Source organism: Protopterus annectens, chromosome 7.part1 (assembly GCF_019279795.1).
Source record: "Protopterus annectens isolate FY-2018-M chromosome 7.part1, PAN1.0, whole genome shotgun sequence".
Classification (NCBI taxonomy): Eukaryota; Metazoa; Chordata; order Ceratodontiformes; family Protopteridae; genus Protopterus; species Protopterus annectens.
Window position 1 is genome coordinate 188,386,314 of NC_056740.1, and position 17,021 is coordinate 188,403,334.

At 41.1% G+C, this 17,021-nt stretch overlaps 1 protein-coding gene across 1 annotated transcript in view; it reads right to left on the reverse strand.

Annotated features, from left to right (window-relative positions):
* Positions 1-17,021, reverse strand: part of LOC122807680 (cullin-associated NEDD8-dissociated protein 1-like) — a 1,198,738-nt gene that overhangs the window by 350,854 nt on the left and 830,863 nt on the right. The window contains exon 9 of the mRNA XM_044078634.1: positions 16,293-16,434. Within this exon, the coding sequence (XP_043934569.1) occupies positions 16,293-16,434 (142 nt within the window). The remainder of the gene's footprint in view (positions 1-16,292; positions 16,435-17,021) is intronic.

Below are 17,021 nucleotides of genomic sequence, written 5' to 3' on the forward strand. Positions count from 1 at the left end.
GATCCATTTTTGTCTTTTAACCTGGTTTTGTTACACTGTATTTTTAAGTGGAAGGCAGGTTAATTGCAACTGCATTCCAAGTTGGTCACATGGTTTTTCAGACTTATACAAGTTTCTGTTAAGGTTAGTTCTTTTATCTCTGATGATGCCATCTTTAGCAAGGTGAAAAAGCACTAAGATTTTGTACTTTGTGAATACATTTTGCTCAATTTATGGTCAGAGTGTTGTACAGTTTGTTCAGCTTTTTGCTCTGCTTGTATATCTACAGCATTTAACACTACAGCTGTCAGTTCCTGTCTGAGTTTGCTGGAGTAGATAATGTGTGATTTTTCCTTAAAAACTGATTCCAAAAAAGCAATCCGAGAATAAAAATCTGCCCAGTCCCTACAGTAGGTGAAAAGTACAGTTTTGTACCTACCATAAATGTAGATGTTCGAGTGTAAACACTTCTGCAGTCATTATACTTGGGTTATCCTGCCGTCAGGCAGTTCCCCAGTCGGCCTGAGTTCCAAAGTCTTGGTCAGGCGTCAGTTGCTGTCGCCTCCTCCCTGACGTCAGTGCCACAGGGGTATATAAGATGCAGCCGACGCCATTTTCTTCAGTTTTTCTTGCCCCAGATGTCAGGTGCCCCCAAATAGGTAGGCAAATCAAATTGCTAGTAAAATATACAAAAGAAAAGCAAACAACCATTTTTAGTTACCAGCAAATACTCCCCATAAGTAGTAAAGGGTAGATGACCTAGGTAAGTACCAGAAAGTAAGAAGGGAAGGAGGGAGGGTAACCTGGACTGCAGCAGTGTTTACACTCTAACATCTACATTTATGGTAGGTACAAAACTGTACTATGTTCATCGTGTTACACTGCTGCAGTCACTACACTTGGGTGTAATCCCAAAGCTGAGGTAGGGAGGCTGGATCTATAAGGCATTAGGGGTGGCTATGAGGCCCTGCAGTACAGCAGTGGTGAAGCCAGCTCTGGATTTGGAGTATAAAGGCAAATGGTAATGTTTGGTGAAGGTATGCACAGAACTCCATGTTGCTGCTTCCAAAATATCCTTGGTAGGTACTCCTCTGAGGTAGACAGTTGAAGTGGCTGTTGCCCTGGTGGCGTGAGATCTAACACTGTTAGGTACAGGTTTCTCATGGTGGGTGTAACAGAAACGTATACAGTGTCCTATCCATTTTGAAATAGTCTGTTTTGAAATGGCTTTTCCCTGTGCTCCTGCAGCGTATGCTACCAATAATTGCTCAGATTTTCTGAAAGCTTTGGTTTTGTCCAAGTAGAAGCGTAACTGCCTGTGAATGTTCAAAGCATGTAGTAGTCTCTCGCCTTTGTTCTGTGGTTTTGGATAAAAAGTTGGCAAGTGAATAGTTTGGTTTAGAGCCACACTTGATACCACCTTTGGCATAAACGTAGAGTTAGCTCTTAAAGACACCCTGTCCTGGTGGAAGATGAGGAAAGGTTCCACTGCCATTAGTGCCTGTAATTCTGAAACTCTTCGTGCTGATGTTATTGCCAGTAGCAGAGCAGTTTTCCAAGAGATGTATTTTAATTCTGCTGTGCTAGCTGGCTCAAAAGGAGGTAAAGTTAATTTTTCCAAAACAAAGTTGAGGTCCCAAGTTGGTGTAGGTGCTCTACGGGGTGGTCTTATGTTTTTAGCCCCTCTGAGGTACTGTTTGAGCAAAGGATTAGAAAAAATTGGTGGATCCATGTTGTAATGAGCAGAAAGAGCTGAGGCATGGATCTTGATGGATGAAAAAGAGAGACCCTTGTCCAGCATCTCAGTTAAGTATTGAAGTATCTGAGGAATGTTTAGGACAAGAGGGTCAAGGCTGTGCACTTGGTTCCAGGCACAGAATCTCTTCCATTTATCCAAGCAGGCTTTCCTGGTGCTAGGCCTTCTGGCCTCCAGAATGACATCCATAACAGCTTTGGAGAGAGGCATTGCTTGCTTGACCAAGGAATTTTCCATGCAGCTAGATTTAAGGTCTTTAGCTGGCTGTGAAGTATCTGATTGTTGTGCTGTGTCAACAACTGTGGGATTTGAGGCAAAATCCATGGTGGTTCTTGTGCTAAGTTCTTTAAGATTGGGTACCACTGCTGGCTCGGCCAGTCTGGTGCAATCAAGATCATCTTTGGCTCTTCCTGCCTGGCTTTTATGAGTACCTTTTGGAAGGAGTGGTAAAGGAGGGAAAGCGTATACTTCTAGTTTTTTCCAGCTGAATGAGAGGGCATCCACTTTCCATGCTTGTGGATGGTAGCTCCTTGTGCAGAATTTCTGTGATTGGCAGTTCATTGTGGAAGCAAACAGATGTATGTCCGGGCTCCACCATTTTTGTGTTATCATTCTGAATATTTGTGGGTTCAATTTCCATTTGTGGGGGTCCATGATGTTTCTGCTTAGGTCGTCTGCCAGTGTGTTTTTCTCTCCTGGCAGGAATTGTGCTTGCAGATGAACTTGGTAGTTTACAGCCGTGTTCCACAAGGTCATGGCTTGTCTGCTGAGGAGGTAGGAGTGTGTGCCCCCTTGCTTGTTTATGTACCACATAACTGTGGTGTTGTCTGTCTTTAGTAGTAATTGTCCTGGATGTAGCAGGTCCTTGAAAGCTATAATTGCATTTTGTACAGCTGGCATCTCTTTTTGATTGATGTGGAGATGTCTTTGCTCTGTGGGCCACTCGCCCTGAATACATTTTCCTGCCATGTGTGCTCCCCAGGCGTAATCCGATGCATCTGTTGTCAGTGTTTGCCTGGCTGTGGGTTGAGTGAAAGGCTGTCCCTTGTTGAGGTGACAAGCTTGAGCCCACCATCGAAACTCCTGTTGTAGGCAAGGAATTAGTGGTATAACTGTTTCCAAACTTTGACAGTGTTGAAACCATACACTCTTTAGGTACCATTGTAGTTTCCTCATATGCAGTCTGGCATATGGAATTAGTAGTATGCAAGATGCCATGTAGCCCAAGGCCTGCAGAATTTTTCTTGCAGGGAGTTGGGTCTTTGTTGCCATTAAATGAAAGTACTGAGTCAGTTGTCTTTGCTTGTCTGGCATGAGATAATCCATCTGGGCCGTTGTGTTCAAGCTGGCACCCAGGAATATTATCTGTTGTGAGGGCACTAGTTTTGATTTCTTTTCATTTACTGTGTACCCCAGGCAACTTATTAACTTGTTTACGTACACCAGATGCTTTAGTAGAATGTCCTTGCTCTCTGCTTGAATCAGGCAGTCGTCCAGGTATGGATAAATTTGAATTCCTTTTTGCCTGCAAAATGCAATTACTGGTGCCAAGCAATTTGTGAAGACCCTGGGCGCAGTAGATAAGCCAAAGGGCAGTGCAGAGAATTGATAGTGCATTAAACCTGCTAGAAATCTGAGGTATCTCCTGCAGTTTTGTCTGATAGGGACATGCAGGTATGCCTCTTTGAGGTCCAAAGTCACGAGCCAATCTTTCTTGCCCAGCATGGGAAGAAGCTGCTGTAGTGTCAACATCTTGAATTTCAGAATGTCCAGGTAAGTGTTTAGTGAACAAAGGTCCAGATTGGGTCTCCAGGCTTTGTCCTTTCTGGGAACCAAAGAAAAAGAAAGAGTCTTGAGTAAAATCCTTGTCCTTGTTCCTGTGGTGGTACCTTTTGAATAGCTCTCATGTCCATGAGTGCTGTAATTTGTTTTTGAGCCTCTGCCCATTGATTTGGTGGCAGATTTGGCATTCCTTTTAACCTTGGCAGAGTGTGAAAGTGGAACCTGTAACCTTGAGATACAATGTTGAGAACCCATTTGTCTTTGGTGATGCAATGCCAATTGTGATAGAAAAGTGCCAGTTTTCCTCCTAAGGGGGCTGCCAAGAGAGAGCTGTTTGGCAGCTGCAGTGGAAAGTCATTAAGGCCTGTCTTCCCCTTCTTTCTGGCCTGGTGTGCCCCATTGTCAAGGCCTGTAAGGGCCTTGTGTCTGACCTCTACCTCTTGGACGTCGGTATCTGCCCCTTTGAGGTCCGTCTGTGACTGGAAAGGACCAATTCTTTGTTGGCCAATTTCTGCTAAAATGAGGAGGCTGAACCTGTAAGAACTCTTTCAACATTTGCACAGATTTTGACTTATCCTCCATCTTCTTTAATACCTCCTCTGCCTTAACTCCAAACAGCACAACCCTTTGCAAAGGTGCATCCAATAATTTCACCTTAACATGATCTGGTAACGTATGTTCTTTTAACCAAGCATGCCTTCTAATGTCAGAGGCTGTAACTGCTTCTCTACAGGAGGCCTCTAAGGAATCAAACCCACATTGCAAAGTATGTTTTCCCACTTGTTCAGCTGCATGCAATAAATCCTGCATTTCTTTAAAATTACGAGGATCTGAATCTGGGAGCATCTTCTGCTTCAACTGAGACATCAGAAATTGCTGATATTTTAGCATGTGAAACTGCCAGTTCAAGGCTCTCATTGCTAAAGTTGCAGACGTATATACCTTATTTCCCCATCTGTCTAATGCTCTGGAATCTCTGTCAAAGGGAACTGGGTTTTTTGCTGGTGAGGCCTTAATCCCTTTGGGTCCCTGAGAAATAGTTTCAGGGTCAGCAACAGGGCTTTTGTACAGAAATTTGTGAGAGTCAGGGACTCTGTAATATCTATCAGGTTTAACTGGGGCTGGGGGTAAGGAGTCAGGGTTTAAGCTGGATTCAGTGTACACATCATCCACAATATCTAGAACTGGCGGGATAGCAAGGGGTCTGTGTTGAGGTAATAAAAGGAAGTCTCTAAGCCTTTTCTTGGATTCTGAGTAATCCTGGCCTTCCCAATGAAAATGTCCCCTCATGGTATGTAAGGTCTCCCCAAAGGAGTAGTCCTCAGGCGGAGAGGCTGATGGAATAGATTCCTCAGCATCAGAATCCTCATAAGGGGGTAAAGAATATCCTAGGTCTGAGGAAGAGTCTGAGGAAATGGACACCTGGTCGGAAGATTCATAGACTGCATCCTGTCTGGGCCTTTTATCAGGAGGGGGATGGGACCCCTGATCAGGGTGATTAGGTCTTCGGCCATTTTTAGCATTTGTTTCTTAGGCATGGAAGCCTGTCCTGGAGAGAGTTGTGTCTGTTTCTTTGCTTTTAAGGGGGGCTTAGACTTAGCAGAGGGTTTAATGGTTAACTGGGTAGGTCTGAAAACACCCTCTGTAGCTGTGGATTGCTCAGCTACTTCGGTCCTCCCTGTAGGGTTAGGATCGGAAAGCTGAAAACCTAGTGTGTCCGAAGGCTCAGCCTGCTCCACGTGGGAGTCGAAGGCGGTCTGTGGTAGCGGTCGTCAGGGGCTGCATAGGTGCCTCGCTGAAAACCAGAGAACCAGCGACCGACCTAGAAGAGGCCTCATCTTCAGTTTTGGGCCTCGGATGCCTGTCCTTGTCCTTGCGCTTTTTATGCATTGCGGTCATCGGAAGTTCTGGCGGCATGGTGTAATTGAATTTTCTGACAAAATAATGTCAGGCAAAATCAAACCAACGTTTAATAGTGCGCTTCTTAAACCTAGCACAAAACCGACAACCAGTGACGTCGTGGTCAGGGCCTAGGCATGGAATACAATAGGAGTGGAAGTCCTTATGATGTATTTGCTTCCCACAAGAAATACAGTTATTAACTTTTACTGACATCGGTCTGAGGCAAGAAAAAGTTTCCCCAACGGGGTACTTAGCTGTTTTAGAAAACTTCGGTTCTGGATTCGGAATGAAAATCTCAGGAGACGGCCGACCGACACTTGTGAACTGCTTCTGCTTCAGGCAATGCGCAGCAAGAAAGACTGAAGAAAATGGCGTTGGCTGCATCTTATATACCCCTGTCGCACTGACGTCAGGGAGGAGGCGACAGCAACTGACGCCGGACCAAGACTTTGGAACTCAGGCCAACTGGGGAACCACCTGACGGCAGGATAACCCAAGTGTAATGACTGCAGCAGTGTAACACGATGAACATCGGAGATTTTAATGGATGAGCAAGCAAGTGAAACTAGAGGAGATGGAGATAATCGCTATGATTTGAACAACAAGGTAGGTGAAGTATGCAGTTAAGGCTCCTCTATATGGCACAAGCGGAAAACTATAATTCAAAGTGGAAAGGGATGAAGATGAAATGGGGGAAGCTCAAGAATCAAGGAGAAACTGGGATTTTGGATGCAGACTTTTAAGGAAAACAATAATCATACAGAATATCACATTCATAAAGTAGCAGAAAGTATTCTAAGAAGTAAGCCAACACGGAAATGGAAAAAGCAGACTCTGCTGATAAGGTTGACTGCAATTAGGGATACAAACAACAAGCAAGAGGGGGCTGGAATTTATTGGAGAAAACTGGCAAGGGAACCAAGGTATTGGGAGCAAATAACTAGAGAGGGAAAGGTAATAGAATGGGAAGATGCTAAGAATTTATTTGGACTGCAGATTAGAGATGGCCTTTCTTATCAAGAATTGATATCAGAGTATAGGCAAAGAGAAAGAAACAGGGAAGTCTTAAACAAAAGACCAGCACTGGTAGAGTTTTTAGTGGACTCTAGAACAGAAGCTACCATCAAAAAAGGAATAATTAGTGCAGCATATAAAATATTGCATGATAACTATAAGAATCAATCACAGGAGGTTAAAAAGGATTGGAAAGAGAGATCACATAAGCAAGTCACAAAGAAACAATGGGGGAATATGTGCATGTCTCCCACATATGCAACAAAATCTAGAAGATTTAGTATGTTTGCTTGGAAATGTTTACATAGATATTTTTATATCCTAAGAAGACTCCAGAGAAGTTTTCCTCAGGTTGATAGCAAATGTTGGAGGTGTGATGGGGAGGAAAGAGTTGGTTGGGAGGATATTTTCTGGGAGTGTAATGAGTTGGCAGACTTTAAAGATTCCTTGCAGACTTCTCTGTCAGAGTTGTGTGCTGAGCAATAACTAGGGAAATTATTTTTCTGAGCTACGATACAGAATCGGAATTGCCTAGACATAAGTAAGAACTTGGAGTCTAATTATGGAAGCTGCCAAAAAACAATTACTAGAAAAAGGAAATCAAAGTCTAAGCCAACTGTACTAGTAGTGAACATGGTAACATAGATAAAACAACCAAAAGCTGGATCTTTAGAAAAGGGTATGAGCACATTACATAGGAATACATGGGAGTTGTGGAAACAATACATGCAAGGGAGAAATGAGGTTTAAAAGAAGGCAGGACTTGAATGAGCTATGTAATGTTTGACTGACAATGACTGAGTACATTATAAGTGATGTATAATGTTTGCAACTAGGATTTTGTCAACATGGTTTGTGATGTAAAATGCTTGCCACTAGGATTGTATCAACATGGTTTGTTTTCATTTATATAAATGTATGATTGCCTATCTCAGATAATTTAATAATGATGTTTCCTGTTGAAAAAAGGTAGATGAAGTGTGTTAGGAGATCAAGGTTCAAGATACTGTAAACATACATTAATAGTTCCTCAGAGTGTTGGCACTTTTTAGGGTGCTCTTTCCTGTTCATCTCCCCAATCTGAGGAAATTTCAGACATCAGATTTTGATAACCAATTTACTGGATCGAGGGTGGGCAAACTATCTGATAATTATGCCGGTCATGGGGAGGTGTACTGAATTTGTATTTTTTTTTAACAAAACAAAAGATGAACACAGCTGCTACAACTAAGAAAACCCATTTTATATTCAACCAGTTTATTCGCTGATGTATTGTTTCGCTATGCTGCTTGTACTTCTTTTCAATAAAATTTTAGATCTTTGGAAAAAAACACATATTGGCAATAAGACAAAAATGACTTTAGGCTACCTCTACTCTAAATAATGCATGTGGGCAAAGTCTGTATTCTGAGCTATACACTGATCACATAAAGCCCTCTTCACTCCAATCCCAGATTGGTGGGAGGGGGCTCAGTCTCAATTTTATAGTTTAATTGAGGTCACAAATATAGGGAGAGAGGGGAAATATTACCATTATTTTGTACTATCAAGTACCCCCTTTTCTGCTACAATGGCATGACCTTGGAGTCAGAATACAGTAGCGGGAAGAAGTGGGGGTGTGTTCAACTGAAAAGCTGAAAATAATAGTAGTTCTATTTTAAGTACATTACAGATGCATAAACAATACAATTTAATATTCAATGGAATGGCATTGTTTGTTTATAGCATCCATGGAGGCTGTTGGTATAAAGTCTGCAGAGGAAATACAGCACTGCATCATAATGTAACATATTAATACTGGTATTTAAAATATTTAACAGAATGAGAGAGAGAGAAACAGTAATGGGAGGTGCCTTACTACCAACTGACAAGAGTGTGGATATAACCACTTGCTGAATTGTCAGCCTTCTTAATATATGTGATTTTTATGGCATCATTATAGACTATTCCTTTTTACATGGTGCATGGATATCTATTTCTAAAGCATCTGATTTTCTGCATTCACTTTTCTTCATCTTTTTCAGTATATGTACTGTCATTTGCATTTGAGTTTAATTGATTAGGTGATGCGTTACTGAATTTGTGTAGCTTTAAACTATGATTTCAGTCAAACAATATATCAACTCAAATACTATTATGTGTGGGATACCTTCTTAAGGACCACTTCAGCCATTGGTCCCCTTAAGGACACTATGATGTGTTAACTCCTTCCACTGTAAAGAAAATACATGTACAGCTACTGCAAGGCCCAAAGCCAAGGACCTCAGCATAATCCATGCCATATCATCTTGATGTCAAGAACAATTACTGAGGATGGCCAAGGTGAGGCTACAAAATCACCCCAAAAGATAATCATTTAAAAGTGGTACAGCAAAAAGCCATAAAATGCATGGGATTTTTGTAAAGTTTATTTTAAAAGATGTAACCATCTACAGGGATGAGCAGTAATAGCAGTCAGTACATCAAATCATCCCTCATTAACTGAAAATGTTGAAACAGTTGTTGAAACCATACAAGTAGTGTAAAAACTCCAGAATGCCATCTTCACTGCTGCCTATGGTGACTTCAAAACACCTGAAAATAAATTATTCTATAATAAATACATATCCTACAAGTTTGAAATCCCCATCTCCCAGGACCCTAACAAAGAGTATAGTATTGAATAGAACCAGAAAAGGACATCTGTGTTGTGGAACATTCTGAGACAGCTCTCGGTTTTTCAGGAATTAAAATTAACGAAAATAAAACAAAGGCTATGGCTGTAAGCTATGGACCTATACACGAATTGGTTCAACATTCCCATATTTATGGGGGCATGACAAAATGAAGTATTTAGGTTAATGGGTTAAAAAGGACACTGCAATGGGAACCAAACATATGTGGGAAGAGACTAAACAAAAGGCAACACAAAAACTTAGAATCTGGAAGCTTTTGCCTATGTATATGGATATCAAAATACAAGCAGTAAAAATGTTTCTAGTTCCTTTAGTTTTATACACAGGCCAGGCATATCTAACAACAAGAGGAAAAGTTGTGCACAGTAATTAAAGAGGTGAAGGATTTTATCTGGGCGAGGAAAAGGGCAAGAGTCAAGTGGGAGAACTTGATCCTCCCAACAGAACAAGGAGATTTAGGGTTACCTGATTTGAAGGGATATTTTACAGCTACACAGTTAAGCCTCAAGCAGCAAGCTACAATTCAAAACAGAAAGGGATGATGACAAAGCAAGGAGGAAACTCAAGAAATAAGGAAACAACAGTCATACAGAATATTATATTCATAAAGTAATAGAAAGTATACCAAGAACCAAGCCAACACATGAATGGAGAAAGAAGATTCTGATGACAGGGATGACAGCAATTAGGGGTACAGAGAAAAGGCAAGAGGGGGCTGGAAATTACTGGAGGAAGCTGGCAGAGGAACCAAGGTACTGGGAATAAATAATTAGACAGGGAAAGGTACCAGACTAGGAAGAGGTCAAGAAGACATTTGAACTGCAGGCTAGAGATTGCCTTCCCTATCAGGGATTGATAGAGTACAAGCAAAAAGAGGGATAAGGGAATCCTAGGTAAAGAACTGCACTGGCTGAGTTTATAGTTGAATCTAGAATGGTCACTGCTGTTAACAAAAAGGGATAATTAGTAGGGTATATAAAATATTGCACAATAACTATAGGAAGTGGAGGAGGTCAAAAAAGATTGGAAAGAGTGAATAGATAAGCAATTCACAAACAATGGACAGTCACTGCTATGGCTTCCAAAAATACAACAAAGTCTACAGGATTTAGGATTTGTGCTTACAAATGTCTGCATAGGTACTTTTATACCCCAAGCAGACTCCAAAGTGTTTTTTTATCAGGTAGATGGCAAATGTAGGAGGTGTAATGGGGAAGACAGAGACACCTGGGAGAATATGATTTTGGAGTGCAATCAGCTGACAGACTTTAAAAATTCCCTACAGAGTACTCTGTCAGGAGTACTGGGCAAGCAAATGAGTGTAACTAAGGAAATTATTTTTTTGAGCTGGGAACTGTCCAGACATAATAATGCTGCTTGTGTCTCCCAGGCAGGTATGTCCCTAGCCTTAAGCAGCATTCTGCCTCTACCCAGAATGATGCCTCAATACAAACAGAAAATGATTGACTAACAATTGGCTTAGTTTCTGGAGTCATTCCAGGGGGATCCAGTACCTGACAGACTGGGAAGATATGATCGACAGACCATGATGCTTTGCCAGAGATGGCCTGCATCTGTCTCACCTGGGCTTTAGGCTTCTGGCAAAGGCTCTTGCCTCCCCCTATAGTGCCTTTTTTAGGAAAAGTGATGAGGTTGAAACTACCAACATAAAAATTTCAACAAAACAGAAATTAAACGTCATGCTGCTAAACGCTAGGAGCCTAAACATGAAGCTGCACTCATTGCAAGCATTCCTAACCCTGGAAAATGCTGACATCTGCACAGTCACAGAAACCTGGTACAAAGCTGCGGAGGGCACTCCAGCCTTAGCTGGTTACTCATCCCATCACACATTCAGACCTCAAACTGCAGGCAGTAAAGCCAAAGGAAGTGGAGTTTCAATATACATTAAAGACATACTCACTTCCAGGCTGGTCAAACAGTATGACGCACAGGAGACACTCCAACTGTAGTCAACCATTGACATGACCCCTATTCAAATCATAGCTAGCTACCGGCCCCCAAATCTGACACCCAGTCTGCTTATTTGGACCTGTTCGAACCTATCAAGATTCAACCCTTACCCTGATCCTGGGTGACTAACTTCCCAGACATAGATTGGAAAACTACTCATGCCAGAACACAAATGCCCAGATATTCCTTGATTTTGTCAGTGCAAATGCCTTGGAAAAGTTACTCAATACCCCCACAAGAGGAGATATCTTGGACTTTCTATTAACCAGCATGAGTAACCACTGCAACATCCCTATAGTATCAACCTCCTTGCTAAGATCCGACCATAAAACTATCACTTTCGAAGTCACCATCTCCCCCAACCCCCATCTAGCTAAGATCAGACATAAAAACTAGTTAGGATGAGACATAAAAACTTCTCCAAAGCTGATTACAGTCTCCTTGGGGATGGTATAAACAGCTTCACAGCCCCCCTCCCCATCTGTAGGAACTGGCACCAATAGCCAAAACTACACCAAAGCACTATACAACCATTTATATAGCTGCATGGAATCAGGAATACCCGGCAGGACTAAATCATCCTCCGCAAGGAAGAGTAAACCTGTCTGGTGGACATATGCAATAAAACTCTATAACAAAATGAAAACAATTGCTGTCCAAGACCAAGAAGGAGCAAGTGCCCAACTGGAAGCAATGTCTCCTTAACCTGAACAAGCAAATAAGAGCACTAGTGAAATTCTCCAAAGCAAACAGAGTCCAAATTGGCCACATCTACTAGAGACAATCATAAGGCCTTCTTCACATATGTCCGCAACCTCAAAGAAAGCACCCAGATCTGTTCTCAACTGGTCAGGGACACAACATATACAAATGCCGTAGATATAGCAAACTAGTTGGCCGACAGAGTCAGCGAAAACTTTATTCCTCTGTCCCCCATCAGTAAATCAGGACATACCCAGTACCTGCTCCCTTCCCCTTCTATCTAAAGAAGAGGTCATTACTGCTCTCTCAAAGACAAAAAATACAGCCTCCATGGGAGTCGATAACATCCCAGGCTGCATCCTATGCAAACTCAGGCAGGAACTTGCTGCACCATTAGGCACCATATTCAACCAAAGCCTGAGTACTGGCTTTGTCCCAGCTGAGTGGAGGACAGCCACTGTCATCCCTTTACACAAAGGTGGAGCATCCACCAATCCAGGAAATTACAGACCCATCAGACTAACTAGCCCGATCTGCAAGGTAATGGAACAGATCATGGATCTCCTTAACAAGGACATTGGCAACCTCCAAACACTTGATCCCACACAGTTTGGCTTTATCAAGGGGAGGTTCATGTCTGCTAAATTTGTTCGATTTCTTTGAGACAGTCACCAAAGCCATGGACGAGGGGAAGATGGTGCACACCGCCTACCTTGACCTGGCCAAAGCCTTTGACACTTATTCCCCACTCGGTCATAATAGATTAACTCTTTCAACTAGGCATCAATCCATATGTTACCACATGGGTAGCAAACGGGCTCACTGATGGAACCCACGTAGTCAAAATAGGGGAAGCCACCTCAAGCAGTAGACCCGTAACAAGTGGCATACCCTAGGGTTCAGTCTTGGGGCTTCTGTTATTTGGGATATACTTTTCTGAAGTGCAGGCCAAAGCCAGTGGGCTACGGATGACCAAGTTTGTAGATGACTGTAAGCTGGGTGCTATCATCAATCTCATTAAAACAAATGACTGTTGCCAGAAACATGGCCTCAAGCTGAATACTAAAAAAATGCATCATCATCCCCTTTGGGGAGAGTGATGTCCCCACAAATTATCACATTAATAAGAATGTCCTAAGCACGCAATCGTCGTGAGGGATTTGGGCACCCAGGTTGATAGCAACCTGACCTTTGACCACCATGTTGCTTCCATTGTATGGAAAGCCTTTACATGGCTCGCCTCATAAGTAAGTGTACCTCATCCAGGGACAAGGAGGTCATAACATCCCTGTATTCTTCCCTTATAAGGCTTGTTCTTGAGGACAACACCCCTTTCGGCATGTACCTCACAAAGCACATGCAGCAGCTGGATAGACCACATTGGTTCCTCACCATGAGAATACAAGGCCTCAAACATCTACCATACACAGACACGCTAAAAGCCCTAGCCCTCATCAGTTTCATTCAGATTCCTTAGAGGTGACCTCTGTCTGGCATACAAGGCGATCACAGACCTCACCTTAATGGGACTGCTGCATATCTGTACGTCAAGCTCCACTCATGTAACCCATACGCGTGGCCTCAACCTGGTCTGTGACATCAACAAGACTTGTTGGGGAGACAGACTTGTGTCCCAGAGACTCCCTCATCTATGGAATAGACTCCCTCTCCACATCAAGCGGAGTACACTTTTTAACTATGCTGCAAGTTATCTTACTAAAATCAGCAGAAGTTTCACATTTTGCCTGTTTGTTCCAAATTTAGAAACACTTTTTCATAGGCAAACACCTATGAACCTAGGTCAGAAAATGAAGGCTGAGGTATGCCACATTAGTTCTTTCTAGGGGTTCAGTAGCAGACAATATATTAGAAGCTGGAAAATCAGAATGAAAACTGGGCAATAAATATTTCATATTAGTCCATCATTCCTCCATTTAATTGAAGCACATTAACAATAGGATGGTTGGGGATCTAGATGCAAGCAATTTGTTCTTTATGACAAATTATGTGGTCTGTTATTATAGTGGCATCTTCAAACCTTGACAGACAATTAAAGTCAACAAAATAATTTAGTAGGCTGTGGCAGACTGGCATCCAACACAAAATTAACTTCTATGCCTCACATTCAAGGACTGCCAAGATAAGCACCAGCTTTCACAGCAACCCTGTGTATCAGACTAAGCATGTAATCAGAGAATAAATGATTTATAAGCCTACATCCATAAGACAAACAAAAAAAGTCAAGGATCTTGCATAAAAACTGCAAATATAGATAGGTCTACAGCTCTAAAAAAAAATAAAGATCGGGGAAACTGCCAATCAAAAGTCCAGTTTGAAAACAAAGAAACAAGAAAATCCCACACACATTCACTCCATGATTCTTGAAGCTGATACTACCACAGCTGGATGTGGGCAGTTGTCAGATGTCTCTTAAGTATCTCAGCAGTAGGGGAAACTAAGTGCACTACTAATTTCACATGAGAAATAATGACAGCCTGCTTCATATAGATTATGTCAAACAACGATCCATATATCTTCAAGTGGCATCCAAGTTCAAGCCATCTAACTGGCCACTGGCACAGCAGCAGGGCCAGCTGTTTCAACTGATGATAATCAGGGAGAGACTAATAGTCCAGGTGCAGAGAATAAGATGTGTTGAGGCTTTTACCTGCTTACCTTTCCCACTGGAGTAGAAAGAGGTCAAGTTTTAAGTATGTCGGTCTTACCAACAAATGTCCACTGGAGACATGGGACCTGAGATGAGGTGTCCACCTGGAAGAAGGCAACACTGCCTGAGGGGTTAACATCACTTATATGAGCCAGTAATTTCTTCATGTTACATATTGATTGCATAACCACCCATTGGACACTTACCAGGGTATGCATATCAGGAAAAATGGGTACATACCAGAAAAAGAAAAAAAAATCACTGATACTTCTGCATTAATGAAAGATGCTATTTCTCAGACAGACAGAAACAGAAGGATGAGAAAAAAGCATTAAGATCAGAAAATAATGATTAAAAAATTAAACCACACATACAGAATCAGCCCTCCAGTAGCTAAGCTCCTAAGCCCACTTCTCTGGTACTGCAGACAAAAATGCAATCCTTGTATGCAGGCCTCTCAACTTCTTTGCACAAAAATTCTGGTCAAAGCCAAAAATAAAGGGGGACAAAGGTCCAAAATTTGAGACATTTTTTAAAACATTTCTCTAATTCACTTAAGAGAGTAAAATAATATCAACGGTACTTTTCCATTAAAACCCTACTACGCGTCTTGCCATATTCGAAGACAAGGAAGACTCAAAGGTCTGTGACACACTGAGATGGGTAGACTTTCAGAAGGACCTCCAAAAGATGTAGTTGCTACTACAAATTACTGCAAACAGTACTGATGAGTAGGAAGGACAGAATGTATTCTACGGTGATTACCCTATTATTAGCAGATCATTTGCTGTGGTGTGCTATCACACTACTGTGCGAGTACAAATATCGGTGCCACATGTTTTGTTCATTTTTTGTGTGATCTTATTAAGCCAGGTTGTGCTTGCAAACTGCCCAATAAAATCCATGCACTACTCCGGTAAATAAAATATAAATAAATACTGAACCGCAATCCAGTTTAGGGAATGTATGTTCAGGTTTCACCACTTCCTAGCAATCTAGATGCTTGTTTTTAGATGCCACCAAGTTGTTTATTGTCACAAAGATAACATTTACACATAGATTATTTATTTCCATAGGAAAATATTCCAAGTTCATCTCTTGAGCAGTTGAATTTTGTGACTTGAAAAAACTAGGAATTGCTGGATGCTACATGAGATGGTGTATATAATGGGAAATATTTGTTTAAATATTGCATACTGAAAAAATTGCCAGTGAAATATTTTCATGCACAGAATTATAACCAATGTTATAGACAGTCTTCAGAACTGTCGTATGTATCTTTTCTGTGCATTAAAAATGTAATGTAATCTTCATTCTCCTCAATAATCAAGTAATTCACTCTGAAATAGTAACAGGTATACCGTGAGACATGTGGTAGGGGTTTAACGGAAAAGTACCATATCAACATATATCTTCTGAAAAATAAGTATGACACTAATGTCTTGCATTATAAGCTATAATCATCAGTGATTTTTCAAAAAAAAATCAAAAATGTTATAAGGAAAAGTACAAAAATATAATGCAAAATAAGGGATGTTCTGCAGAGTCGGGGACAGTTGAGAGGTATACATATTTAGTCTTGTACAACAGTTGCATTCTTAGTATCTGCCCATTTAAATACTGCTGATTATTCTAACATTCCTTTGCTGATCTTGGTTCTACAAAAGCAAGAGTGCAAGTTAGGATATAACTACAGTAAGACAATGCAACAAGCCACCACAGGATTCTCTTATGTTAAACTGAGTATGCATTATAGAAATGCATGCAGATGTTTAAAAAGCTGAAGCTTGATACACAACAATACACAAGATGAACTATATTCCAAGATAAACTTCATTACCTGGTACTAAAGAGGGCACATGATCCGTTAGAGCTCCTGGCAAAACATTTGCCAGTTCTGTAAGAAGACAAAAGCACCCTTGTCTTGATTTGATACTCTTTTCTTTAAGCTGTTTGTGCAAGGCCTTAATAATGCTTAGAACCTACAAAAAATAATATTTTCGTCAGTAACAAGTGCTTCACTAGCAAACTCCAGTGATCTTAAGTAATTAGTAACAAAACATTTTAAAAGCCATACAATGTTTTTTTTTTTTTCCCAATGAGGTGTACAGTTAATAAGCACAAGACAAGAAAGTGTATTAAGACAATACCTCAGACAAAGCCCTTTCAAACCTTGACTGTTACATGGCAACATCCATTCTTCTGTGTTGTACATTCATTATGAAATATCATCTTAGAAGTTAATGAGAAAAATGCATTAAAATAAAGAAATAAGCAACAAGAAACCTATGCACTTGCAGAGTGAAGGATACACAGTAAAACAGGAACATTGCATACAAAATTTCTGGGGAAATGAGTTCATTTAGACAGTACACATGCACAAAGATGTACATTGAAAATGCTATGGGATGGAAAGGTAGTAATACATACCAGTTTACTATTTAATTAAATGTACCAGTATTCGTTGTTTTAGTATGCAGAACTGCAGATTATAATCCAAACCACACTGAGATACATGACTGAAACATGGCAGATACAATCAGTTCCACTTGCATGCATATCAGCTGTG